Consider the following 27,620-nt stretch of genomic DNA (forward strand, 5'->3'; position numbering starts at 1 on the left):
ATTACTAGTTACTTATGGATTCTTACTGCCATTAGAAAAGCAAATGTTGTCTTACCATCGATGATGTCGTCTGGCCTCTTGCGTTTCTCATACACAACGATGATGACTACTAGGATTATAATTTCTGCCAGAACACCCAGAAAAGGCCAAAGTGGTGCAAGATGGCTGCGGACTCGAAGAATTGTAGTCTGAGCATTATTTCCAATTGCATTAGAGGCATTGCATTCATATATTCCAGGATCCGTGTTAATATCCAGGTTTAGTATGTTGAGCTCTGTGTAATTGTCTCTATTGGTGATGAAGATTCGCCCAGTCGAGTTGTCAAGCTCCTGCATTGAAACATAATGACCATTTAATTTAGTTGAACTGCAAGCATGTCCAAAAACCTACCTATCGTGCATACCTGTTGTACCTTTATATATTTGCATTTATATTATATTTATAATAACTTTCTCATCGTTCTTAAACCTGTCGGTCTGTTTCTCAGTCAATTTTTATCATTTTAAAAATTATGCAATATATAGCGATGCCAGTTTAGCTCAGTGGGTCCGCAGGCAACCACACGCTCCATGGCTGGAGAGCGGCGGCCTGGGTTGAAATCCGACCTGGGACCCTTTGCTACATGTCCCTTCCCTCTCTCTGTCCAAAAAATATATCATTTTTATAAAGATGCAATATATATGTATACATATATTTATATACCATTGGGGATTTTCCATCCATCTTACGCCATGTCCAGGTGGGATGTGGGTAACCGACAGACTTGCAGTAAAGCGTTGCATTCTCCCCCTCATTTTTGTTTTCACTTCGCTTGTGGCCAGTGATATCCGGTTTTGCTGAAAAGGTCATATAAATTAAAAAACAATATTGATGTAAGACATTCAATGCAACATTTAAACCTCTACCAGATGGCATAAATGAGGATTACATAGATTCCTATTTGGGTATTTAGAGGCTAGTGTACTCTAAGATTGGATTAATTCCTTCAGTTTCTTCTGAAATTTTCTGAAAGATTACAGGAAGACATTTGGGGAAAAAAAGTCTTACATCACTTTGTATTTTACATTTCAAGCTTGCATTTTTCTCCTTAAGTAGCGGTTGATCTGGTATGCTAAGGTAAATGGTTATCTGCAATATATTTGCCAGTTAACTCTTTTGATTACTCTTTTTTTTTTTCATACACAACATTGCCATGCAATCAAAACGTTGTGGATTTAGATTTTTTTATGATTAAAAATGTTGTTAAGACACTGGAAAATGTATCTCACACCCTTTCAGCCTAAATATGGAAACAAACTAACCACCTGTGACTCTTCAGCTGGGCAAACATTGCAATAAAATAAACCCTATGTGCAAAATAGCATTTCACTCAGTAGAATAGAGGTTTGCAAAGAAATACAGCTTTTATCAAGAAGTGCCATTTTTGATGTTTAGTTATTTTGTAAGCATGTACTCTACTCCCAAACACGCATTAGAGAATATCACATTGGAGCAGATAAAAAGCAGTAGGATATAATTCATAAAGGAACAGGGTTATCAGTATGATATGAGTGCCTCCAGATGTTTCCATTCAAAAAACTCTTCAGTGAATTCCACAAAAAAATGTGCAAATTGGCTCTGACTAATGAATTAACTGATAATGAAAATTAAACAGGGGTTATGAGCTTAATAAATTCAGGCATATGCCATAAAGCACTGCAACACGTGCCAAGTCATACTGATATATGAAAAGAAGTCTTTCTAAAAGGTGAAACATGAACTCTTCTTTTAACTCTCCACAGCATCAAGAAAATAGCTGTTCCTTTTTTTTCTTTCACTAATCCTCAAAAATTACAATGATTCCTTCCATGCAATTAAGCAGGATAAGAGAGGCCTGGAGTGAGCATTTTTCAGCTGCGCATGGATGGAGCAGGAGGGGTCTGAGCTCTTCTGTGACATCATCCCACTCTAATTATGGAGCACACGTGCTCCCTCAGCAGGGGAGTGGTTATGCTCATTTGTGCCTTATCCTGACTGTATTATGTCAGTGACTGACAGCACAGAGACAGCCCTCGGAGTGGTGCAAAAACAGACAGAAACCTCCATTTCACACTCCTGACTGTGATTATTAATCTCTGTGTGCTAGACACAGGTAACACATGAACGCGAGAGGTCTGTGTTAGAAAGAGCAAGGTCATAGAAAAATGTTAAAAGTTGGTCAGGATAGTAGATGTTAAATAGTTTTAAATCTTTCTTTAGTTCGCTTTCTAATTATAATTTTACCTACAGCACAGATTGTGACTCTCGATTTCTGCATTGTCAATTTCTCTTGAGGAAAGGGATCAGGATTCAAATTAAGACATTTCATAGGAGAAATGTGCTTAGAATTTAAGGAAATTTGTGAAATACGAGGTACCAAATATGTATCTGTGGTAAGCTTAGTGTCACAGACAATAAACTCTACTCCTGCCACAGAGATGGCTGGGACCGGATTCAGAGCCTTAATCCTACAACATCACAGAACCCTCCATCTGTTGCCTCTGAGCTGAGTCCTGCAAGGATGAGTGTGCCAAGGACACTGTAGGCGAGGGATCTCAGTGAACTGCTGCCAGTAGTGCAGTGCAAAGCTGGCTTGCTTAACAGTGGGCTTGCTACCTGGGTCACAAGAGATCTCAAACACCTCTAGAAAATCACAAAAACAGTTAAGAACTGAAGAAAATTCTTTATCCAGCAATGGTACTCACACTGGACACCAAAATGTTTGGCTGTTTAAGATATATCTGAAAATTGAATGGAAAAAATAATAATAATGAGCATATGATGAAGTCTTTTCATCAGCCCACTGATTTTTCTTCCAGGACAGATAGCAAGCTTCAAAAGTCAGAGGCCTGCAGTCCAGTGATGGCTAGGACACTTCAGTTTGAATAGTGATGTGTCCCATCATCTCACGATCCAGTGCAAGCAGAACACACACGGTCATCATCCATGTTATGCAATCAGGCAGCGCTTTAAGACAGCCACAGAGTAAGAGGCAGGGCATGCTCAGTATGCACCATAGCCATGCCACAGCAAATTGGCTTAAGCACTACACACAGGCAAGCTTCTCTTGAAGAGGGTTTCACTTGCCCTTACTCAATCCTTTATTCAAGTTGATGGCTTCACTGTCAGCTTGAATGAAAGCAACACAGTTGTTCTCTGGTTAGCTTTCCTGCTGTTACGTCTAATGCCCTAGTTCATTTTCATAATTTTCTCTACTGTTGATTCCATCCAAAAAAACCCCTCAAAACAAACAAACAAAAAAAACAATAATATTAACCAGTTTTTTAGTGAACTGTATATAAGGATGCCTCCAAGTGGGCTTTGTGATTTGCATGTTTTGGAGAGCATGTGCAGTGCCTGTCCATTTTTCTAGAGTGTTGTCTCAGTGAAAGCCAAGACTGACAGCAGCCTCAGGAATACTCCCTGTCATCACGACTGCACTGGATGAATGCAAACACCTTCGTAAACTTGGGCTCTCTTTACAGAGCTTTAGGTGGTTAATGTTTTTAGGTTACATTCACTCCCCCATCTCTCAATGGGAAACCACAAATGGCATTACCATGTCATCATGCAGTGAGCTAAAATGTCAGTGCTTTCTCAAAATCTGAATACACCAGGGAGGAAGTCAGCTAACATTATTCAATCATATCATGTTTGCTAACATCAAGCAATCTTATTCTTGTCTTACTGACTTGTTTTATGACATGTAGAAATCATACCTTTTACTTCAATCGTAGCGTTGGCATTTGGTGCCGTGTCAAATGTGTAAACACACATGTATTCCCCAGAATCGTCAGCACGCGGCTTGTTGATTCTGCAACAAAAATATAACAAAACCAATTATTCCATACCACCAGTCACTTACCAGTAACTTACACTTTAAGCAGTCAAGTAATGTAAAATAATTCCAGGTTAACTTTAATAATTAGTTTACTGAACTCCAGCAGTAAAAGCCCAGAAGGCCATTGGAGACAAATGTTGGCATTATGCTGTTATATTACGGAACAGCAGCTCTGCATACTGCAGAGAAGGGCACCATAGGCATTTTAGCTGTACTCTTCAGTGTATTACTGATGTAATGTGACAAGGAAGTGACCAATTGGTCTTATCTTGTGGCTAGAGAGAGTCTGTGGTATGTCTTTGGGGGCGACAGTAGCTTTGTGCTCCAATGATTATACTGTGTGACAACAGGAAGCAACAACTAGTTGGTACTTTAGGCTATAATAAAGGTTTCACTTTTTCATTTCTAAATAAACGCAGAGATATGATTTAAGATTGATTTAACGCAGTGATAAGCTTTAAATGGGAAGTCAGAAATGAATTTCAACCCAGGTTTCAATAAGTAATTGTAAAATATTTGAAAACAAGCACATACAGAAGTCTGAATTACCTGGATTCTCAAGTTAAATTGAGAATAATTAATACTGTCTCTTTGTATTTTTGAGTAAGACTGTATGTACATTTTAATTTTAATGTAGTTCCTGTCTCTTCTTTTTCCACAGAAACTCATCACAAACAGTCACACTGACTGTTTTTTGTAGGACAGGAAATGTCACTACACTGTGGTTTACAACTGAAACTCTGTACAACAGTCACCTTTCAGGCTTAGACCCTAATTAGCGTAAGACTTTGGCTTTGCAAGGTGCTGCTCTTCAAGCACTGCTCAAGTCCCCTACAGAGACAAATATGACAAGGCGAGATTAACTTGGCACGGTTTTTACTGGAATAATAACCTTCAGGTTACATGAATCATTTAGATAATTTGTAGGTGAATTCTCATTTACTTTACATTAACGAAATCACTTAATCTCATTACCTATTCTCTCCTACGCTGCACGTCCAACTTGGAACTAGGAGGAAAATCTTTGTGTCACCTGTATATTGTGTCCTTCTGTTCCGTCCGTGTGTTGGGGATATCCTGTCCATTTTTCATCCAGAAGCTTTCCTTGTGGCGTGTATGGGCAGTGGTGAGGTTACACTGCAGGATAACTTGTTTACTAGAGGTGTCTGCTGTTAAGATGGTCTGATCAGAGGCATTGATCTTTGGTTCTGGAAGACAGAGAGTCAAACCTTATCCCAGAACATAAGGCTCAAATCTGTTTCTATCCTTCCTCCCATGCTGTACTTGCTGTAGGCTGTATTCTGTTTTTATATGATCTGTGTAGGAGGGTGTCTATGAAGTGAAGTTCACATAACAAATAAACAAAAAGCATAATAGGACATGAAACCACCAGGATGCTCTGCGTATAATATTAATCTTGTGTATAGCAATTATCCACAGTACTACCTGAATGTTTCATTTGTTTTAAGCAGTAAAATGAAGGCTTAACTGATCTACCAAGGTAAAATTTGAATTGTGGCTCTCACACTGTGTTCTACTAACACGGACACGTTTTAACTGACATCTGCAGTAAGGTTAATTATAAAGCTGGATGGTGTACCACCCAAATTCCTGATTAAACTACTGCCAACTTGTCTGAAAACATCATCACATTATATGTACCTGATGATCAGGGGCCTCAATCATAACCAGCATGTAATCACAAAACATAACTTGTGCATTGCACAAAAGTTTAGACACTTCATCACTGAAAAAAAAAAATCAGATTAATGATCGACAGTGAGTGTTCTCGGGCCAGTAGTGTTATAAACTGTTTGTGCTTCATGATTAACCTATTCTTAAACTTGACTTTTTCTATAGGTAACCCTTAGTATGACTGTTTTTTTAAGAGCTGTTGCAGCTATTAGCCTCTTAAACTTTGCTGAGCTTGTAACCTAACCCACATCCACAGGAAAAAATATATACATAATTAGATGGTTTGCATTAACCATATATGCTTAATTATGGAAGTGTAACATATGACATGAGGCCACATTTTTCAGTTAATTGTGATCTACAGTCTTACAAATGAGACATCGGAGATAATAATTTACATAAGTGAACAGACCTTTTGACATTATGGAGCTGAATGTATATGTAGACGTTTAAATAGCTAACCACACTGGTTACCAAACAATACCAGGGTCAATTCTTCAAGGACAATCAGGGAAGGTGTCATCTGAGAGCGAGGTGCCCTTTGCTCTGCCTTGAGTAGTGAGCGAGAAGCTTCCTCTCCACTGCCCCTCCTCCTCCTCCCGGGCTGGCCAACCATGGCAACAATGGAGCCCCCGAGGGGAGGAGCAGAGAGGAGAAGCATCATAATCCTACTACTGGCTGCTTCTGCAAGGCCACTAGCAAGGCAAAAGGAGAGAGAGGGGAAAGAAGGGCTACTGAGACTAGCAATTGACTTCTGTTAGCATTTGTGGTACCCTCTTGCTGTAATCCTGTACACTCAATAGCTAAGGGGAAGTCTCTCCCCTCCCCCCTTATCTCTCTCTCTCCCCCACCAAGCAGAGCCACATGAACTATTAATAGTATGTTCGAGTCATGCGTACAAACGCACAACATGAGGTACATAAATTAACATTTAGCAAACACAGCACAATGGTCCACAGGCAATTTAACCAGAGGTTGTTTGTAGGACACCTTGTCACTACTTAAAATCTGGTAACTACTGGATAATATATTGTCATACCAGAATGTAACCAAATCACAAAACCTAGTCTTTTCCTCTGGCAGCTACTCTAATACAGTGCTACTTTGAGGTTGGATGGTTAGATCAAACTGATTGGCAGATACTTGACAGATCTGTTTTAATTTTTAAGTAGCTTTGGAGTTTGCCAAGATTTATTAAATCAAATAATCTTAACAGCTTAGACATACTAATCAACTTAGCAGTGGCTGTGTCACAGTTGTGTTGTGTCATTTTAAAGAGCAGGGCAGGCCTAATAACTTCTTTGTAGCATATTAAAACAGGAAAGGTGCACCGTCAAGGAAAACCACATTCTGAGCATGTGGTGGAGCTAAATGCTCTTAAGAACTCAATAACAATAATAATAATAATAATAATAACAATAATAATATCTCTTTGCAATTCGTACCATTATGACAGTTAGGATGCTACCTTGCTTTCTGGGTGTACAGTATGTCTGCGCTCAAAATCCAGTGAGATTTGTTGTGTGTAGTTAGCTTTAGTGATACTCCACACAAGATCTATGTGAAGCTATCTGAGTATGAAACACTCAACCGTTGAAATGCTATGGAAAAGATTTATGTTTTGTATTTTGTTTTGTTTTTTTAGAGGAAAAAAAAAACTTTAATTTGAATTGGTAGTGGTCAAAATTATAAAAACAAAAAAGTATTTTTATGCAGCTTTTATGCTCAAGCCACTCCAGCAGAGTAAGTCCTTTATAATGCAAAACTGATGTATTTAGCCATATTTTGGTGTGTGTGTGTGTGTGTGTGCGGGGGGGGGGTTCCAGATATTCTGATATTTTTCCCAATGTGACAAACTTTACTATTGGGTTTGTAAGTTACATGAATTGCAATGTAAGTCACAGTTAAAGAACAGCATTTTGGGATATATACTCATTCGCTTTCTCATTGAGAATCAAATGAGAACATACAAACCACTTTCATGTTGGTGTAAAATATATGAAGCTACAGACAGCTGCCAAGCATAAAGATTATCTACCAATAACTAGTTTTGTAAACACACTCAGTTAATTGATGAGGTTGCAGTTACTGCCTTTTTATGTGAACTTGGAAGCAGGTGTCAGCTTTAGCCTTTCTGCTTTTGTTTCCATTTGAAGCTAAGCTAACTGGCTGTAGCATTCATCATAGTCACATGGGTGGCATCAATATTTCCCAAATGGCTATTCATTTGTTATGAACCCAAAAAATATTTGAGTGTTTCATAGCTTTGGGTACAGTATCACTTTAAACACATGTTAATTAGGCACATACACAATAACAAATGTATCTGCAGTAGATTTCGTTTTTTTCAGTAATTAAAAAAAGCCTTGTAGCTGAAATCAAATACTGCATATATATTTACATATTTAGATCTTTTTGGCATATTCTCTGGAGTGATGCACATTAACAAAGTAAATTAAGGGAAAAAGGGACCAAAATAAACAAGACAACCAGACTGTTGCACATTTCCTGAGTGACAAACTATTGCTAGGCTATAATGTATAGCCTGTAATATACATGTAATATTTGCATACTACATGTATATGGATAAAACATTTACTCCTCAGTAATGACAGAATATATTTAGGACCTGAAGGATTTGGAGAGAAAATAACATGCAAATAACCCAAGTGAACTGCTAACCACAACCCTAGTGCCCTTTTCACCATTTTGAATGAGGGCGTAAATTAAATCAGCCCCAATCTTAACAAATAGCACTCACACGTGAATCAAAATATGTCAGTCCAATCAGAAGAGCCAGCAAAAATCAGACTCATCTAAACTTTTCCGATAGCTTCACTGTGACTAACAACATTCCACATGTCCCTGTGCTCTAGTGGGCAGAGCACTGAAGCATGCACAGGATAGAAGGGTCCAGTTAAAACTCAGTTTGTATGACTGTTTGAGTGAATTGAGTAGAGGGTTAAAGGATATAATGTCATTACTGATTCACAGTCACACTCTTCATGGCTGAGAAGGCACAAGGTAACACATTGCACAGGGAGGTCCAGAGGGGCTGTTGTGTACAAGTTAAGTCTGTCTCATCTGGAGAGAGACATGCACAGCTCCCTTACATTTCCATCCTTTATTGGATTACCACACACAAATTTGAAAGCAGAAAATGTTTGCTTTTATCAGGAAGGAGTTGACAGCAGGAATCACTGTTTTACACCTTAGCAGAGCCCTCCTTGTGTCTTCTTTCAGTCCCATTTGCACCGTGCCCAGAGTGAGAAAGCCAAAAGAAAAGCACCATTACTTCAAAGCACCGCTAGATTTCCACTGCATTTAGCAGGCAGGTCTTTGAAGTAAACAAAAAAAGCCACACAATGTAAGAGACACAGCTTAATGTTAAAGCAATAAGTATCACAAATAAATTTAGGAATAGGAAATGGGTCGGAATTAGGATACAGAGAAATAGATAATGATCAAAATATTGTAAAAGGACAAATGAGACAGTAAGAACAAAGGTTTGCTGCGGGTAGAAAGAAGAAAATGCAGATTGAGACTGGGTAAAGTTCCTGGGTTTGTGGTTATTTACAACAAGATGCTCAATGGATTTTGGAAAGACAGGGAATCTAGTGAACAGAAAGAGAACAGAAATATTTACCAAATCTAATTTAATATTAATGAAAACAAAACACAAAAAGAAAGCCATTTATACAATTTGAAATTTTTTTTTCTGTTAAGAGTTAGAAAGTTATAAATCAAGTTAAGAAAGGAATTTGAATAATGTTGGGGTTTTTTTTCATTTTTTTCAAGCCTGGCCAGTGACTGTTGCAGTGAGGGTGAGCTCTTGAGAGGTTTTAACAGCCTTGAGTGGTTGGGAGTGGGGATTTGTAGTTTGTTGACCATCTAGATACTATGGGACATAGACCACTCACTCTGTAGCACCGAAATGGTGGCCTGGGCGCGGATCCAAGTGATGGCTGGGTTTTGTCGGAGGTCATTGCGCCTGGGGTCGTTGCTTGCCCGACATTCATAGGTCCCAGAGTCCTCCAGTGTGAGGCGTGTGATACCGAGCACACTGACTCCATTGGTGCCGTAGGCTGTGTTGATAGATACCCGACGTTTGCGGGCTCCGTCCCACAGCTGCTTGAAGGAGTCAGCTCGGTTGACCTCAGCATACCACCACTGGATCTCTGGAGTGGGGTAACCGACCACCTCGCAGTACAGCTCAAAGGTGTCTCCTGTAAGCTTAGTCTCTGAGAGTGGAGACTTGACAAACCCAGCTAGAGAGGAAAAGCGTATCAGGATGGCAGGGAAGGAAAGGGTAGAAGAGGGTTAGAGCAGAAGGAAGGCATGGAAAGGCCAAGGAAAAGAGAAGGAAATTAATAGGATCAGAGAACATATAAACAAAAGAGAGGATGATTAAAGGCAAATCAAAAAGCAGCAAGCCTGAAATTATTGATAGGTTAAAAAAAAGGTTAATGATTCTGTAAATCCAGTCCATTCAACGTCAAGGTTCCCTGGCCCACTTAAGGCCAACTGTCACACAAAGTCATAGTCAACCAGTCGCAAAACAGTGCCAGCTGCAAATAGTGCTTGATATCTTGTTTGCCTTTTCTTTTTGTCTCTTTCACACGTAACCATACGAAGATATGGGATGTACCTTTCATGTGTATATTCTTGAACAAAAAGACAACATCAGTACATTAAATGCAGTCCATAGACACAAGAATATAGAGAAGGGGAACTGTTCACCTAGTGCCATGTACCTTAATCGTTTTTTTAATGGCTTGTTTGCCAATTGAACAATGACCTAACTCTATTTTCAGCTATTGTGTCCTAGTAGTCAGGGCATCACACCTATTTGACAACATTAAGGTGAAAATATCATGTTATATGTATTTGGTACTACTGAATGCAAACACTGTAACAAATCCAAAACAGATTTTTCAAACGCAATGATCAAGAAAGGTTTACCTTGAACTCACTTTTCATGCCACCCTGTCAGAGGAAGAAATGATATTTAACTGTTGAACTCTCAAACGAAATAACAAAATATTGGAGATTTAACCGTTGCATGCAGTTATTACCTCCAACAAAGATTTTAGCTTGTTAGTTAGACAAGTATCATGAATAAATAAAAATATCAGTTTCCTATAACCATCGATTTGTTTTCCAAAATCACTGATCTTTTTTTTAGGATCATAGGTTGCTGGAGTCTATCCCAGCACATGTTGGCTGAGAGGTGAGGTGCAGCCAGTCTGTCACAGGGCTAACACATAGAGACAGACAAACATATTCACACCCCCTTTCACACTCAGAGGGTATTTACACCAGTTCACAAAACATGTATGCCACTGAACTGTAGGAGGAAATTGAATATACGTCAGATTGTGTGTGCTCCACTCTTAGCAATGCAACAAGCACTAATGCTTGTAAATGAAATGATTTTTTTTTTGTATTTTGTAAACATTTAGCATGGAAAGTAATAAATAAAAGATCTGCCTTTGTCAATTTTCATATTGCCTATGTAAAGTACTTCACCAAAATTGTCCTAAATAAATGTAACTGTATGTATGCATTATAATCTCTTTTCATCCATATCAGCTCTTCCTGCTAATGCTAGAAATTAGGTCAGGCTGCTTACATTTTGGATAAGCTAGACTTTAAGAGCAGGTTTTCAAAATTCACATATGGTCACAGTGGTATAACACAGTCTGAGTTCAACTAGCTTTTCCATCGTAATGTGAAACTTGAATATGCCCTCATCTCTCCAATACTGGTATGCGATCTCCCAAGTCTGCCGCTCAGACAGACTGCCTGACTGTCTTTGTGTGTTATATACGAAACATGAAATATGGTGAATTTCACAAAAAATTCCATAATCCACCCATGGCATCCATAGGCATGGATCTGTGCCTGATTCACAACCCTGTTCCATGTCAGTAGTTAGCCCAGCAAAACACTGGCAGACTTAATGAACCCGATTTAATGACAAATCACCTGGGCCACAGACACTGTTCTCTGCTGGCCCTATAGCTTTGTCAGCTGTAAACCACACGTGCTTAAATCATTAGAAAAATACGCTGCCTTAACACTGCCCTCAATTCTGGTACAGGAAATGGGAATGAAAAGCCTTAGGTCTCCCGAGTGCTAGACTGTTTGTTGTGTCTAAATACAATGGCTTACAGGCCCTCCTAGATCTGTCTGTCCTCCTCAAAGTTATGTATCTTAGGCGCACGAACAGATAAGCTTGTAGAAGCCCAAGGAAGGAGTGTAACTGCAGTATTCACCCCCACAATAAATCCACTAATATTTCATTTAAAATATTTGATTTAAGGTTTAACTAACAGGTGAATGAGTAAAAAGTCCATTTGTATAATGCCAAAACACAAAGCATTTTTCAGGGCTGTTAGTTTAAAGGAAAAATTATCAATGTTTTAAGAAATTATTAATTTAATTTAATGAAATGATTTCAAGGGTGCTACCCAACAACTCCCTGGTTACATAAAGCCAAGCGAAAATAACATTTCTAATAGAAAATACAATTTTTGAAGAGAATTTAGCAAAAATCTTTAAAAAAATGCAGTCTTCCTGCTAGAGATGTGTCTGGGGATATTAGGTGCAACAACTATGTGCAATGCCTAGAGATATGCAGAGTAATTAGCATTTGTTTCTTTTCTCTGGAAACATCTGGGCCCATCAAGCTCACCACATTATCCCACAGGGTGAATCCTAGCCTTTCCACCTACACATTTAAAGCAATATTTCAGTATAACTGAACACTTACTATCTCACTCTCAGTAACCGGCTGTGTCACATGACACATACAACTAGAGTCATCCATGCATGAGATCACAAAATTACAGTATAACTACTCAAAAAAACCAAAAAAACATAATGAATGTCCTCCAAGGTGTAAAGAAACTGACGACTCAATTTAAATTCAAGCCCAGGGAGACTCTGGAGAAATACTCATAGAAACAAACTACACAAACACCAGGCCAATGAGCAGACCAATTTTCAAGTTGTTTAAACAAGGAGCTTACACTGGCAGTGAAAACAAAACGCAAAGCAGCCAGCTGGTACTTATTCATTTCAAATCATGTTGGGAGACGAGAAGTGACAGAGAATGGTGGTATGACTGGTGGAATGATCTCAGCAGCTTGGTGATAGCTTGGTGATAAACACATTTTGCAAAGCTGATTCCATTTTTGTTGTAGTCATGTAATAATAACCAGTATTTATATTACTAAGTAGGTGCTGAGAGCCTGGGGGGATACGATTTCAAATTTATACTTCTGCCTGTCCACAACTAAAAATAAAATGCACATACATTAAAGTTCCAACAATATAAAACTGAGAGTGTGAACTGCAGTTATGTGGAAATGACTTAACTTTTTAACCGTTATTTATTAATGTTAAGTCAAACAACATTAGAATTGCAAAACTTATGAATAAAATAAGTCTAAATTAATTTTATGCATTATACACAAATACTGCCTGAGGTTGGGTGTGGTCTAATTCCTCAAAATACACAATATTGAAAACAAACTTTGGTGCAAGGGACTTGGTGAACTTGCATCACATTAGAAAGTCAGATTTGCTGTTTGTGCACAGTGTATGCAAATAAAAAACAGAATATAACATGGTGTAGATAACAGCCTGACATCTGGAATGATCTATCAAAAAAGTCTAACAAGAAGTAGACTCGTCTGTGAGGAGAGATCCTGTATGCTGCTCATCAGCTACTGAAGGCATGCAAATAAAGGCTCTGCTTATATTTCAGGCACTTGAAAGGTCTGCAGAGACTGCAGAAATGTTTACTCCAAAAATCTTTAGAGTATCATTTACATTCTGTCTGTAGGTTTTAAAGATAGCTCCGAAAACTGAGATGGTATCTGTGTCACAGTTATACTTTCATGTACCACAGTACATTTTCACGTGCTCTGTTGCTAAATGTGACTAATTTCAGTCAATCTCCCCTTACCCACACCAATGTCTTATCAGGTTGTTGTGCATTATAACAGTACCTGCAATTTCTTTTCTTTTTTGCAAATTATAAAGCCAACAAAATGGCTGAACTGACATAACTGGCTACAACCTAAGCTGTCTGCTTTTCAGCAGCAAAGTCAGCTGTGGATGTTTTTATATGTTATACCCTCAAAGGAAAACTACATTAAATGAAACAAATATGAGCAGTGGGACTCAAACTGTGGAATGGGCTCACTGATGGGGAGTGGAACCACTGCAGGTGGGCATGGATGACCAGGGCAATAATATGAATTGATACTATGTCGAAATATTCTTTTTTTTCCTTCAGGGAAAATAAAGTTTGTTATTGTGACAACCTTTATTACCTCAAATTCTACTCATTTAATCAGGAAAGTCAAAATCTTATATGATTGAATGGTTTAAATGATCCCAAACTAAAAAAATAATGAAACCCGTCATGTCATAGAACTACAGTGTCAAATGTTTTAGCTTACTTAACCTCCATTTGACATTTGTACAGTACTATCGCAAAATAACCTACAGTCGTCTGTAACACGCTCTGTCTAAAGCTGAATGGAAGTCACAGTTATTAAAGCCTACATGCTCTTTTCATGCAGGTAGAGAAGAAAGCTCCCCTGAGAACTGACAACAAGCCCCACACCACCGCCATGCAGCCTGAGAGTGAGTCAGCTGCCTGCCTACAACCTGGATCCCCGTCCACAGTCCCACAACACAGACAGAGAAAGCACAGGGTAGGAAACCCCCTAGGGCCAATGAACTAGTTATGTATAATGTGTGTGCGTGTGTGTATTTGCAAGCGTTTAAGTTTGTGAATGTGAGAGCACTTTGTTTTACATGATTGATGCTGTGACAAATATATATATATATATATATATGTGTATATATATATATATATATATATATATATATATACAGGTCATTTGAAATGTGTCATAGTTTTGCCCAGTGTTTGTATTTGGTTGTCTTTGTTATTGTTAAAAGAAAATTGTATATAGTGTGATCAGCTTCATGAAATGTGTTCTTTTATTGATGACTAGGCAAATGTCTATGTGACTTTTGACATGAACTCTTGTGTGATAAGCAACTAACACCGTCCTCTTTTATAAGAACATGCAGACTTAGAAAAGGGGAACCTCAGCTCTGAGTTCTTAGAATAACTTTGTGATCTTTGTACACACACACAAGCTTGTATAAATAAAAAACGCAGACAGTAATACAGCGCGAGTCTGGAGTACGAGCGCTCTATGACCGTCCTCGCGAGTAAAGACAACTGCAGTGTTTGTGTTTTCTAACTCAGGTGTCTCAGCTGAAGAACTGCGGGGTGATTTTTAGAAATCCCCTGTCAGTTATACTTGAAAACTTTCACAATAGTGGCCTAAAAGGGGATTTTTAAAGTTCAGGAAACTTCTTGGGTTTGTCACATTATAACTTATTTTGATTTTCACTTTTTCATTTTAAAAAACTGTGTGAATATATCATCTAAACACCAGTTTTTAAAGAAAATCTAGATATGATTTCAGGGTGATTTGAGGATTAGCCGTCCTCAGAGTGAGCTAAGGTCACCAATCTCCAAATATCAAAAATAATCATAAAACTGTAACATGTTCTGCCCTCACAGGTGCCACAAAACAAGTGAGGAAGATCAGGAATCTATTTGTCAAGCAAATTCTGTAGGCAATCATCAGAGATCATCAGATTAGGCTTAAGTAAGAGCTTCTATGTGCTTTGGGTATCTAGTAGGATGAATGAAAAAAACTGTTTTACAAAACGCAGAGCTAAAATAAAGTGCAGGACACAACATGGAGCATAAGCAATGGAGAAATATATTTAAAAAAAACATCAAATACAGGTCTGTGAGTTTGTGCATATTTAGATAAAGTCACTATTTAGAATAAATCATTTAACAAGACAAACGGGAAGTATCCCATTCAGGCCCCAACTGAAATTAAGTCACCAGTTCACGTTGGTGCATATTTCAACACTTCACCTAAGTTCAGTGGAGCAAAGAAATGCCTTGTAGTCAGTTTTATTGTAAAAGCTGATAATGATAGTATCCCCTGGTACTAAAATTTGCAGCACAGAGGCTATTCTTGACTGCTGTAGATATAACATTAATAACAGCTTAGCAGATGGACTCATGATATTGCGTAAGTTCCATATGCCTAGATCAGCAACAGTGTCTTTACATTTGAGGACTCCACATACATATGGGATCGGTTTTATGAATGTATTTTTTCACTGAGATCATTAAAACTTTAATTAACCCTAATTCCATGTTTCTGAACACTAACGCCTACCAAATGACCAGCATATTACATCACTAGTAACCACTTCTAAAAGTTGTCCTGCTTTAAATACCTACCAAACACGAAGTGGTGTATGTATGAAACTCATCTTTAAAACGCTAGAAGCATGTTTGAGAAAAGAGCAGTACTGAAACTTAACTGTTTTTATCATTGTTGCAAATATATGGCATTAAAAAGCTTGGTTGTTAGACAATCAAAGCTAAAACCCAAATATTAATTCTGTACATCGAGTCTGGTAAAATAACTACTACATATGAAATCTATTGCTAATTGGTTGTGGATGCTTCAGTAGAGTAAACAGAATTACTCTTAAAACCACTTCACTAAAGCTTCAGAGTCTCTAAAATATTAATATATGCCAAAATGAATATATGCATGAAATGTATATAGCTACTAGAGGGTCAGGACTAACATCTGGAATAAAAAGATGTATAAATGCTAATAAAATTCTTTCAGTGTTCACATATTTCTGAGTAAAAAGTATACAAGTTATAGAATACATGTTTTCTGACTCACATATAATTGTAATTAAAACTTGCAAGCTAGGTTTTCAGAAAAGGTAGGCCTCAGGCTCACCATTTCAGTTCTACTGGTAACACTTGAATCTGATATTGGGATCACAGACGAGAGGCAACAGTTTAATGAGATTTAAATCCCAATAAACCTTGTGCGGGGGGTAAAAATTCTTTAATCCCATAAAACCACTAAACACTTCCTACTTCTGCTCAAAAGTGAAAGCAAGGGAGTTTAAATTATTTGATGTAACAATACAATAATTCCAGAAATAAGAACTACACTAGTGTGCTCAAAGTACTGTCTACCACACAAGGTGACAAATGCTATTCCCAAGTCTCCTACTGTACTTTTAGTTAGAACTATTGTCACGATAAATGTGAGCTGAAAATCAGCTAATAGGTTTTCTGTTGTGCTATATCACTTGAAAAACACTCATGCCCATTAGAAAGTTTGGCTCCACATAAATCAAAGTAACATCCTAATTGAATATTCTCTCTGACCCTGAGTCCTTGTGCAGCACACATAGCTGGGGTTGTTCCCAGCTACGAGACCAGTAAGTATCAGAGGCCAGAAGCTAAACTGCGGAAATGCCAGGAGTGAATCTGAATGCACAGCAGGGTGGTATATATATATATATATATATATATATATATATATATATATATATATATATATATATATACATATATATATATGTTGGGGTTTTTTTTTGTTTTGTTCTTTTTTAATCACAGTGTGTGTTACAGATGTGCATCATTATTTTGTATGCCTGCAATGTGTTTAATAAAGTGCAATGGTGCTCCTAATCACTACAGGCCATATCACATTTCACAGTGGGCAGGCATGACTCAGTGTACGAGTTTGGCTTCCGTCCCACAGCATATTTTCCAGACTCACAAATGAACCATCTTAAAATGCTTTGTTTGCTTCAGATGAAGATAATGCCTAAGTGACATAAAGCAGAAAAAGAAGGTCACTTATTGACAAAGAAAACTATTATTACATTTTTTGAGAGGGTTGTTGCTTACATGTTGGAATGCATTTAGGTGTGGCTTGTCAGCATTCCTATCTTTGTACGTAGATAGTAAACCCCAAAGAAGAAGCCATCTTCGATGCCATATATGCTCAGTCTTAACTGAGCCCCTCAATGACAGAAAACAGTGTTTACATTTGAACATGTAAGTGATAATATCAGTTCATTATTTAAAATATCTTAGTATGCCTTCTCCACGTTTTGATTCATGCAAACACAGATGATGCAAAAACAAAACAAAAAAAGAGTAGACTACGTGATTCGTAGGGGGAAATTATGTAAGAGGCAAAGGCATTTCCTTAGGTCAGCTCTAGTTACCTTCTCAACAGCCAGTACCTTCTTTGCATCAAGATCACATCATCTCTCAGCTTAAATAGTCCACAGCCACCTAGTGATTCTTTAGAGGGCCGGGCAGCTGTGCACAAGGAGGCCATCCATTAAGAGTTAATGGATTCACTTTCACAAAAGGACCTTAAAGCCACAGTTCTCAGTGCTGTGTCTCGGTGGTAAAAATAGAAACGAGGCAGAATGGACGGATGCTATTTACAGTCCCTCCAAATTTCTGTCACAGAAACTGTGCACCTATGTGGGCCTACTTTTCCCAGGGAATGAGGAAATTGAATTCCCTCTGCTTCCTAGATACAGTGATTACATCTCATGCACTTATAATTATTATTGTCCCCACATCACTGTCTGAACTCTGTAATATCACAGGAAAATTTCGGATTGCATAAGAAGCCATGCACCGATTACCCTAAATCTGAACTGTGTGAGAGAAATTAAATGGCCTTTGCATGCAATGTGAGCAAATATTACCTTTGGTATTAACAGTAGTTTATCACTGCACTTACCAAACCTGTGATTTCTACATAATACAGATGAAACAGACAGCCTGAGTGGCATAGCTCTGCCTCTCACTGACCACTGGATGTTATTGTGTGTGTGAGTGTTTCTGTAGTGTGAACTGGACCTCAGTGAGTGGGTAATAAAACTGGACAGAGACCAGAGGAAGTGTCTGGAAAGACATTACTTGAGCTTTGTCAAACAATAGAGGAATTATTGTGTATTTGATTTTCCAGATAGCGAGATGAGAGAATGCCTCACAGTATGCACACTCACTTCAGGCACTTCAAAGAAATTAACAATAAAGAAAGACAAGAATTTGAGTAATAATTTTGTTATATAACTATGTTGGTATTTGAGTCTCCTGTCCACCCCAAGCTAAATAAACATAGGTTGTTTTTGCACTTTTTTAAACTATCATGATTTTTGTTGCAGCACTTTATTTATTTTAGCATTTTTGTTGTTTGTATTATATAAAAATAGTGCAAGCTGTTATTCCCATGTTGATTAGACTAAGCTAATGTTGAAAATGTTCGATCTGAAATACTTGCAAAATTAGCAACCACAGAGCTGGAATTTTCACAGTGTTCTCAAACAACCATCTAAACACATGTTATATTAATTCTTGCATAGTGGGTGTTCGATTATCCCCCGCAGCAAAGCCGAGGTGGACGTTAAGCATTAAAATTATGAGTATGCATCATAATTCTCTGCCACAGTTTTCTGTGATAGCAGATTAAGTGTCACTCGTTTGTGAGCACGTGGGTTCTGACATGTGGCTACATCAGATTCGTAAAAGAGTCAGTTATGAGATTAAACACTTTGTTTCCAGAAGTATATCATCTTAATGCTGTCTTCATAATCACGCTTACTAAAGAAATACTTAAACATTAAAAACATTAAAAATATAAAGACTCCACCTTGATTTCATGAATGGCTGCTGATATGTGAGACCCTCTGGGTGATGTGATTCAACAGAATTTGGAGTCAGGACATGCGCATCAGAGGACGACAGCCTGGAACACCCAACAGCATGTTGCTGACATTTGTTTAAACCAAGTCATGCTAGTTTTATTATGATTAACAGACACTGATTTTTTCAAAAACTGCCAAATAAGTATCCTTTCATCTCTTCGTAAATGATACTTATCAGCCAAATACTTTTATTTATTTATTTTACTGTGGCTATCTGGTAGGAGATCTGATGTTAAAAAATGGGACTGTTATTTGTTTTACTATAGAATTTCCCACAGACAGAATTATTTGCACAAGAAATGATCATTTATGCTGGCATGGCAAAAAAAATGTGGAATAACACAGAACAGTTTCAGTCAATCAGAAGCTCAGTCACATCTTTGACACTGAAGGGCCTGGTATTTGTAGTGTTTACAAGACACATCAGGTGAATCTTTTGCCTGTGTTTGCTGCTGACAATGTCACTTGATCAGCATCCAGAGCATGTTAGTCTTGCCTGACATACTCTTACTACCAATTCCCCCTTTGACTAAACAAACTTAAAACTGACAGCCATAGGTTACTACCTCATGTGGGCAGTGAAGGTAAACTGCAAATCTTAGACCTTAGTAAAAAAAAAAAAAACTAAAAAAAAACTTACTAGTATTCCACAGCATAATCTGCGACAGTAAATTATTCCTACAAACACGCCAACAAAACTCAATACAGCAATAAATAACATTGTAAAAACGTCAACACAGTCGTATTTGTGTTTGTTAACGTGGCATTAAGTAAATTATATATGTTGCTGTCTAATTGCAGTCTTGGTGTGAAACTATGGCTTTAACGCGGTCTCAAAATCCTCTTTAGAAACAATTCCCTCCGCGTCCTCACACAAGCCAAGTCACTTTCCCTCAATGCGATGGTAACAGTAATGTCATGGTCACAGCTGTTTGCTTACCGTTTTGAGCAGAGATGAAAGGTAGCATCAAGTTCCCCAAAAGGACCACAGCCAGCATCACTGCGTTACGATGCATCGTTGGGGCTCGATCAGAGTACCGGGGTCTTGATCGGACGAATGTGGGAGGAGAGATCGTGCAGGCTAGTGATCACAAGATCTAGAGAGACGGGCCCAGCATCGCACCGGGTTCTTTAAAAATAGCCAGCCGAGGACGGTTTCAATTTGGTGTAGAAATGTCTCCCTGATTCTGAGAGCTTTTGAGAGCAGCGATGAGTGAAAGGTCCGGAACGAGGCCGGCGGCTCAGGGATGCCGATGTGCGGCCATAAACGGCGAAGAAGCCTCGTAGGATTGCGGGGGAGAGGTCTTTGGATGTCAGGGAGATTGTCCACAGTGTGGTTCTGAAGATTCAAAGATGCGCAGACCGATGCGCATTTGCGCTCTCGCGGTCACGGCTCGGTGATTAAAATGAAAGTAGCGCACAAAAGATTCCCGACGGCAAATGATGCAGTCGAAACATAAGTCTGTTATCAGCACCGGTCTATTTTTAATACCAAAAGAGGAACAGATGCTGGTAGGACACCGACGACAGCAACGACAGGCTGCGCGTGCCCAGTGCGCTTATGACCGTGAACGAATACACAAAATCACATCCTATGTAGCTAATTGATGGTGTTGGCAACTCAGACAGTAATTATGTGCCTCTTTAGCCATTACAGTTTATTATTATTATTATTTCTATGAGATGACAGGTGCTCGTGTTCATAGTGTCTCATTAGAAATGGATGTTTGTCCCTCTCAGAGTTATTTCTATAACTGTTTTACAGTCTGAATCTAAATGATTCCCTAACTCTGTTCCACAACTCTTGCAAAATTAACGTCTCCTATAAAGTGACAGGTCAGTAGTCAAGTGCTTGCCATAACACGAGTATGAATAATTGATTTTTTATAAATAAGTTGAGGTGTATATGAAGATCAGCTGAAAGCAATTTAGTTTTTATCAGTGGTGTTTTTCCTGACCTTTATTCATTGCGCCTAAATACTGCCAGGTTTTAACGTGAGGAGATTATGGTGATGCTCTTGAGCTCACTGAGGTCATTTATAAATTATGTCATCACATCCCTAGCCTGGGTGCTCTGGAGCTGTATGTACCACATCCCCTTGAAAGTTCAACATGGCCTCCTGTAATCCTCTTCTATCCTTAATCTGCGCTGTCCCGCTGCATGGGCGACCTCCCGTGGTCAGTAGAGGTAAAGAGAAAAGTGTCAACTTGCATCCATTTTTGTAATTCCAAACACTTGTAGCAAATGGGGGAAACGCTTGAGGACTTCAAGCACTAACAACTGTAGCTATGTGTGGTAAATTATGTGTCCTTTATTTAGCTGAATATGATTTTCATTTTGAAATCCCTTCCTTTTTGTTTTGTTGCAGTGTGAATTGGGGATTGCAAATTGATTCTTCAATGTAAAAGCCTGCCCTTGGATATATGGCTACCCCTTCATGGGTGTTTTGTTGGAAAATGCCAATCTTTGCTCAATTGCAGAACAAACTTCCCTCCACTTTACAGCCCTCCCTCCAGTTTGTCCATGGAAGACCACATTTAAAAAGTAACCCCACCTGAAACTTCACAAAGCCCAATCAGCTATAGAAATGTCAGAGCAGACGGCACACCCTCTTTTGTTCAAAACCAATCAGAGTGGAAGTGTGGCATTTTGCCTGAGGGGAAAACTTACCCCTGGATGCGTTAATTACGCATCACTTAGCTGTTGCCAATGTGTTCACAACGGAGGATCCTCTTTTGGGTTTTTTACAACGACTGTCTTCATTCTTTGGTCAATCTAGTATGGAAAGTAGACAACAATGGCTTACCAGGCTGAAAAATGAACTTAGTAACAGTCCTCTGGTATCAAATGTGGCTTTTGGCTTTATCCTCATGGGACTAGAGAAGCTGGTGGAGCTGGAGTTTGAGTGTCCTTGCAGTCCTAAATGGAACGGATTGTTTTCATCAGCATTCTTCATCATTCCTGCCGTCATGGCCTTCACTTTGATGCTGATCATTCAAGGATGCAGATGTGATATGTGGTGCAGGAAAACTGTGTCCCTCTCCAGTTTTGTTCCCGCTATCGTGTGGCTGATTTTATTGTTCCTCGATGGCCAATACTTTGCTTGTGCTATGACAGACTGGGAGGGTAGATTTGTACTAGTTGACAAGGCAGCTCCACAGAAATGGTGTGAGCCAATTAGAGAGGGAGATGTCACCACACAAGAACTAATGCTCCGCTCACAACAGCTGTTTGTGTTTTCTCAGGTGAGTAGATTACTTTTTTGTTAATAAACCACTGCATATGATGAACACAATGAGAGCACTTATCTCTGAGTATGCACTCTATAGAACATATTAATTGCTGTTACATCTGTGAACATTCTTATAGCTTTGTTAATAGAGATTATTGACCAACATGATGCCTTTTATGTTGATATTTACTAAACAAAGTGGTGCTCCTCTGTACCCTAGGTTATAGGCATAGTCCTCCTCATTTTCATCTGTATGGGTCTCATAGTGTATGTAATCAGAGAAAGCTGCCAACAAGATGTGGAGATGCAGGATGCAAATGTAGCTGAGCTCACTGTGCTCAGGATGAGCTCTCTAAGGACCCGGACATCTTGAGGGGACACACACCGCCCACCACACCTGCCCTGCTGGCACGGATACTTGTAAATACTTGGAACAGACATTTACTATAAGTTTTTGTAACTGCTGTACCATTTGAGTATTTTCCTCATGGAAGCGGGATATACAGTGCCTTTGAATAGCCACTGATGCTGCCAAATGAAGCCTCATAAATATGCATATAATATCAATATTAGTGAAAACTCTTATTGTCCTGTAATGTATTGTGTGTGTGTGTGTGTGTGTGGGGGGGGGGGGGGGGGGGGGGGGGTGTTTGTTTTACCTAAACTTTGTGGTGTGTTTTGAGAAATATGGTTCTCTTTTCGTGTCTTGTCTGCAAAAGCTACATAAAGTAATGGATTAGTACATCGATCGCCAATTCAGCTGATTCATCTGTTTTATTAGACTACTTGATGACAAGGCAGGAGCCAGGAGGAAGAGAAACTGTTAAGCGTCGTTACTTTCAATAAAACGTCTCTTTGTTTTTTGAATTTTTGTCCTTAGTTAGCTAGTTCTTAACCCCAGTCTTATTTTACTGCACACGTATGTGCATTTAATTTTTAGCATGTTTGTTTTTGCCCTTAAAACTGATATTTCACTTTGTCATGTAATCAAGTTTTTAAATTTTTTTTTGTTTGTGTTTTTATCTTAACACAAGTGAAATCCACCAGGCAGCTAATATTGATCCGACTAACATTAGTTGACTTGTACTATTGTTTTTTTAATGTGTGATTGCTAAAAGAAGAATGTGAAAATTTCACTTCTCTAAACTGAAACTTCACTTCTTGTTTTCCCTCCTGTAGCAAAAGATGTTAGACCCCCGTTATGTTTACTTTTTGGTAACAGTAAAAATTCAGACTTAAGTGAAATTCTTAATGTTTCACCTGTTTCCCATTTACATACTTTCTATAACAATACTTCCTGTATGTTTTTTAATCTTTTTGTAATAAAAAATTTATTTATTGAAGTAAAATACTCTGTATGGTCATTTGTCATAGCCCTTATAAACCTGCGGTCTTGAGAATTTGAGTTGTCTTTCAGTTTGATTGGCTCTTGAAGATAAAACGTAGCATCTCTCGAGCTTGCATTACAAAAATTATGTAGTGCTAGATAAAATATATTATTTGAATTAAAAAATGCTGTTGTAAAATTACTCTTTAGGACTTTAGTCAAATTTAATGAATAATTAAGCAATTGGAAAATTGTTATCCTAAAGACTGGTGCACCTCTGCAGCGTGAAGATCTAGCCAGGTCTCACAAAGCTGATGGTAATAGCAGTAGTTTAGCTGCGAATTGTATTTTCTTTCGCTTTGAAATGTTCCCCAAGTGGCAGTTAAACCTATTAAGTGTTGAAAATGTAGCATGTTCATCCTGAGGGATGGCTTATTCAAAACTTCCTGTTTGGCCCTGAGGACGTTGTTGCCTTTATCTAATCCACTCCCCTCATTCTTAGACACAGCAGGATGTCATATTCATTGGCCAACTAATGTAGTCACACAACTAAGAATCTCAAACTACTTCATTTCTTTCCGTCTTATTTTTGTTGAAACGAGTGGTAAATTTGCCTTACACAGGATGAATGGTTTGTAACGTCTAGTAATTTCAGTGATAAAATGGCAAATGGTGTAGCTGTTTGTTATGAAACCTCACCTACAAGAGCAGTGCCGTGATGCACTGGTTAGTACTGCAAGAACTTTTCTGGTTCACTGGGGCCTTTCTGTGCATAGTTTGCATGTTCTCCTCTGAGCCTGTGTGGGCTCCCTCCAGGTGCAGCTTCCTCCCATGATCCAAAGTCATGCTTGTTAGGTTAATTGGTGATTAAATTGGCTATAGATGTGATTGTAAGGTTGTTTGTCTCTAAGCGCTTACCCTGGGTACACCCTGGTGACTTGTCAAGGGTGTACCCTGCCTTCGCAATATGTAAGCTAGGATAGGCTCCAACATCCCTTCAACTTGAAGTGATGATTTCCTTAACATGCATCCATGTTCAGAAAATGGATGCATGCGTGTTTTTCCAGATATTCCCATTAGTAATAGTTGTAGTGTGCATAGGATTCCAGACCACAGCAGGGGAAAACACTGCAATTAAGAAAACCTTTCAAAGATAGCTGAACAGAGTGAAGTCACATGGAGTCACTAAACTCGTAAAGTCAGATGATTAGAAGAAAATGAGAGCAGATTCTCCACAGCACAGAAATTAATGAACAGTACAAATATGCTTTGGTCACACTTTTATTTAATTCTATAGTGACAACAACTATTTGTTTGTTTCACTTAAGGGTTAAAGTAAAACCCATATAGACTGTGATTTGACTTTACATACAACACAGTATATCAAAGCCCTATAAAACCTGAAAGACACTGAAATATACTGACAGGATATAATTTAAAGTAGTATGGTCAGCCTTAACTAAGTTATTTCTTTACTAATAAAATGCACAATTTTAAAAGAATTAATTATTTGTATCTTCTTTTTCTTAATTTTTAGACATCTATCATCCCCATCAAATCACAGTACCACAAGACAATACAATATTTCATGATTTACGTGTTTAAAGTTTTACATTAATTGCCATTTTATTTCTTTTTAATCACGTTTATGCTTTGTCCTCAGGAACATAGAGCATAGGCATTTTATTAAGAGAGCAAAGGTGCTCAGAATAACCAGCACAACTGCAGCTAAGAAAAGTATCACATCTATAGAGTGGTAGGAATACCAGGGCAGTTTGTAGGATTCAGTTCTTAAGTGAGCTGCACCTTTGTGTCTCATGACGAACTCTATCCAGAAGAGGGCATTGTCCAGTGGCTTTATTGGCTGATCTCTGTGCAGCCTGGAAAGTCTCTGCATGTTCACGCCGTAGGAGGGATCAGTCAGGACTTCCATAATACCTTGAAAGAAAATGTCTTCATTCATAGTAAAAACATCTATGACTTTCCCTGCTCCTCTTTCTTTGATTCTAAGTAAATTATCATGTTGATCAAAAACCAGAGGAAGTCCTAAAATAGGGACTCCATGATAAATAGCTTCTTGAACACCATTTGTTCCCCCATGAGCCACAAAAAGTTTTATTTTAGGATGCCCTAATAGGTCACTCTGTGGCATCCAGTCCACCAGCAAAGTGTTGTTACCCAGAGTGCCTGGCCTGTCACCTTTATACCGCCAAATGACTTTCTGGGGTAATTTTGCAAAAGCTGCAGAGATCGCTTCAGCTAGGTCAGGGGGTAGTTCTCCAATCAAAGTTCCTAGAGACATGAGGATCACACCATGTTCTCCAGAACTCTGCACAAAGTCCTCCAAATGTTGTGGAAGCGGTTTTGCTGGTTTGCACTGGAACCCTCCCATATAGATAACATTAGGCATGGTGGGGCGTGGAAACTCAAACACAAAATCCACTCTCATTAGCCACAGGTCAGCTTGAAACATGGATAAGTAGTCTGTGTCTGGACCAAAATATTTTTCAATGAGGTTCTCATAATGTGGTAGCAAATACTGGGCAATCTGATGTTCTGCGAAACCAAAAATTAGGACATTTAGCAGCCTCTCAAAAAAGCTCATTTTATCAGATAGCTCACTCCCTACTATGGGAACATAAGAGAGAGGAGATGGTGCAATTGAAAAATGGCCTTCACCCTGACTAGTCCATCTAACATTAAAAACAAGAGGCAACTTGAGGTATTGGGCAAGTATGGCACCTGTTGGTATGGCAGGATCTGTCAGGACAAGATCATATTCTGCATCCTTTAGTGACTGTATAAGCTCTTTGTTTTCAAAAAGCCCTTCAATCAATTTGCTTTGTTTCTTTTGCACTTCAGAGTTTTTTTTTGCTAGTTCCAATTCCAGTTTAAAGCGTTTCCAGACAGACATCCCTCCCTTCTGGATGTCCAACAGTTCCGCAATAAATGCTGTGAAAAAGTCTTCATCAAACCCTGACTCCATATCGAGCGTAATTGAAGTATAGAATGGGGAGGATTCCTTGATGTACCAGCTGTCTGTTGAACGCACAACGGAAACCTGGTGGCCCCTTAGATGTAGCTCCTGAATAATGACATTCATATTTACCCAGTGGCTCCCATCCACTGGAAAAACAAGCACTTTCCCAGCATGAACCAACGTTGGGCAGAGCCAGCAGAAACTAATCAGAATGCAGGTCCAGTGCATTTTAATTCTAAAGGTTGGAAAAAAGCTCATTATAGTCTTCTGTTTTATTAAACAATTACACAATTAAACAATTGTTATTTTCATTTTATGTTAATAAGTTTTATGACTGTGCGTTTGCTGTAGTATGTGCAGCCTTCTCCAATCAGCTTAATAACAAAAATGTAAAGATCAATAAGCTTTAAAATAAAACTTTGAATGTTTTCAAGTAGCCTGTGAAGTCTATAAAGTAACTTAGGTTTTTGCATATATAAGCTATTAAGTTAAGTAACCTGTGTCCCTGAAGAGAATCCAAACCACAGGAAGAACATTGTGGTACAATTAACAATTAACTTGAAAATACATATAACTACCAGTCCCAAAAGCTATTACGTTTTTGTAGGTAAAAGTAGGTAAAAATATATTGTTACCTTTTTTAGCAGACTGTGTAATTTCAAATTCAGTTTTGCCAGAGAGACCAACATGCACCAACCATTAGAGTTTTAAACCTAAGCAGGACTTTGGTACTGCAGTATCATGTTCTTTTAAGCACAGGTGATAAGAAAGTGCAAAGGGGAGGTAACGCAGTATTTGATGTTTGTCGTATGCCCATCAGTTACCAAATTAAGACTGAATAAGGAAAACCTT

The 27,620-nt window shown here is 38.5% G+C and overlaps 2 protein-coding genes across 2 annotated transcripts in view; both read right to left on the bottom strand.

Moving 5' to 3' along the window:
* nptnb (neuroplastin b) overlaps positions 1-20,645 on the bottom strand; it is a 26,066-nt gene extending 5,421 nt beyond the window's left edge. Inside the window, exons 1-6 of the mRNA XM_082542742.1 lie at positions 20,169-20,645; positions 9,475-9,822; positions 4,893-5,067; positions 3,738-3,832; positions 703-836; positions 56-329 (exon numbers count right to left, since the gene is read on the bottom strand). Of these exons, the coding sequence (XP_082398868.1) occupies positions 56-329; positions 703-836; positions 3,738-3,832; positions 4,893-5,067; positions 9,475-9,822; positions 20,169-20,244 (1,102 nt within the window). The 5' untranslated portion in view covers positions 20,245-20,645. The remainder of the gene's footprint in view (positions 1-55; positions 330-702; positions 837-3,737; positions 3,833-4,892; positions 5,068-9,474; positions 9,823-20,168) is intronic.
* Positions 20,646-25,424: 4,779 nt separating this feature from the next.
* Positions 25,425-27,473, bottom strand: LOC309702253 (UDP-glucuronosyltransferase 2A1-like; the record flags this gene model as incomplete). The annotated part of the gene is made up of 2 exons (XM_082526815.1): positions 27,404-27,473; positions 25,425-27,003 (listed from the first exon to the last, which is right to left on the bottom strand). The coding sequence occupies exon 2, from the start codon at positions 26,994-26,996 to the stop codon at positions 25,425-25,427; it is 1,572 nt and encodes a 523-aa protein (XP_082382941.1). The 5' UTR covers positions 26,997-27,003; positions 27,404-27,473.
* Positions 27,474-27,620: the final 147 nt, after the last annotated feature.

Source organism: Aulonocara stuartgranti (assembly GCF_965226115.1).
Source record: "Aulonocara stuartgranti genome assembly, chromosome: 1".
Taxonomy (NCBI): Eukaryota; Metazoa; Chordata; class Actinopteri; order Cichliformes; family Cichlidae; genus Aulonocara; species Aulonocara stuartgranti.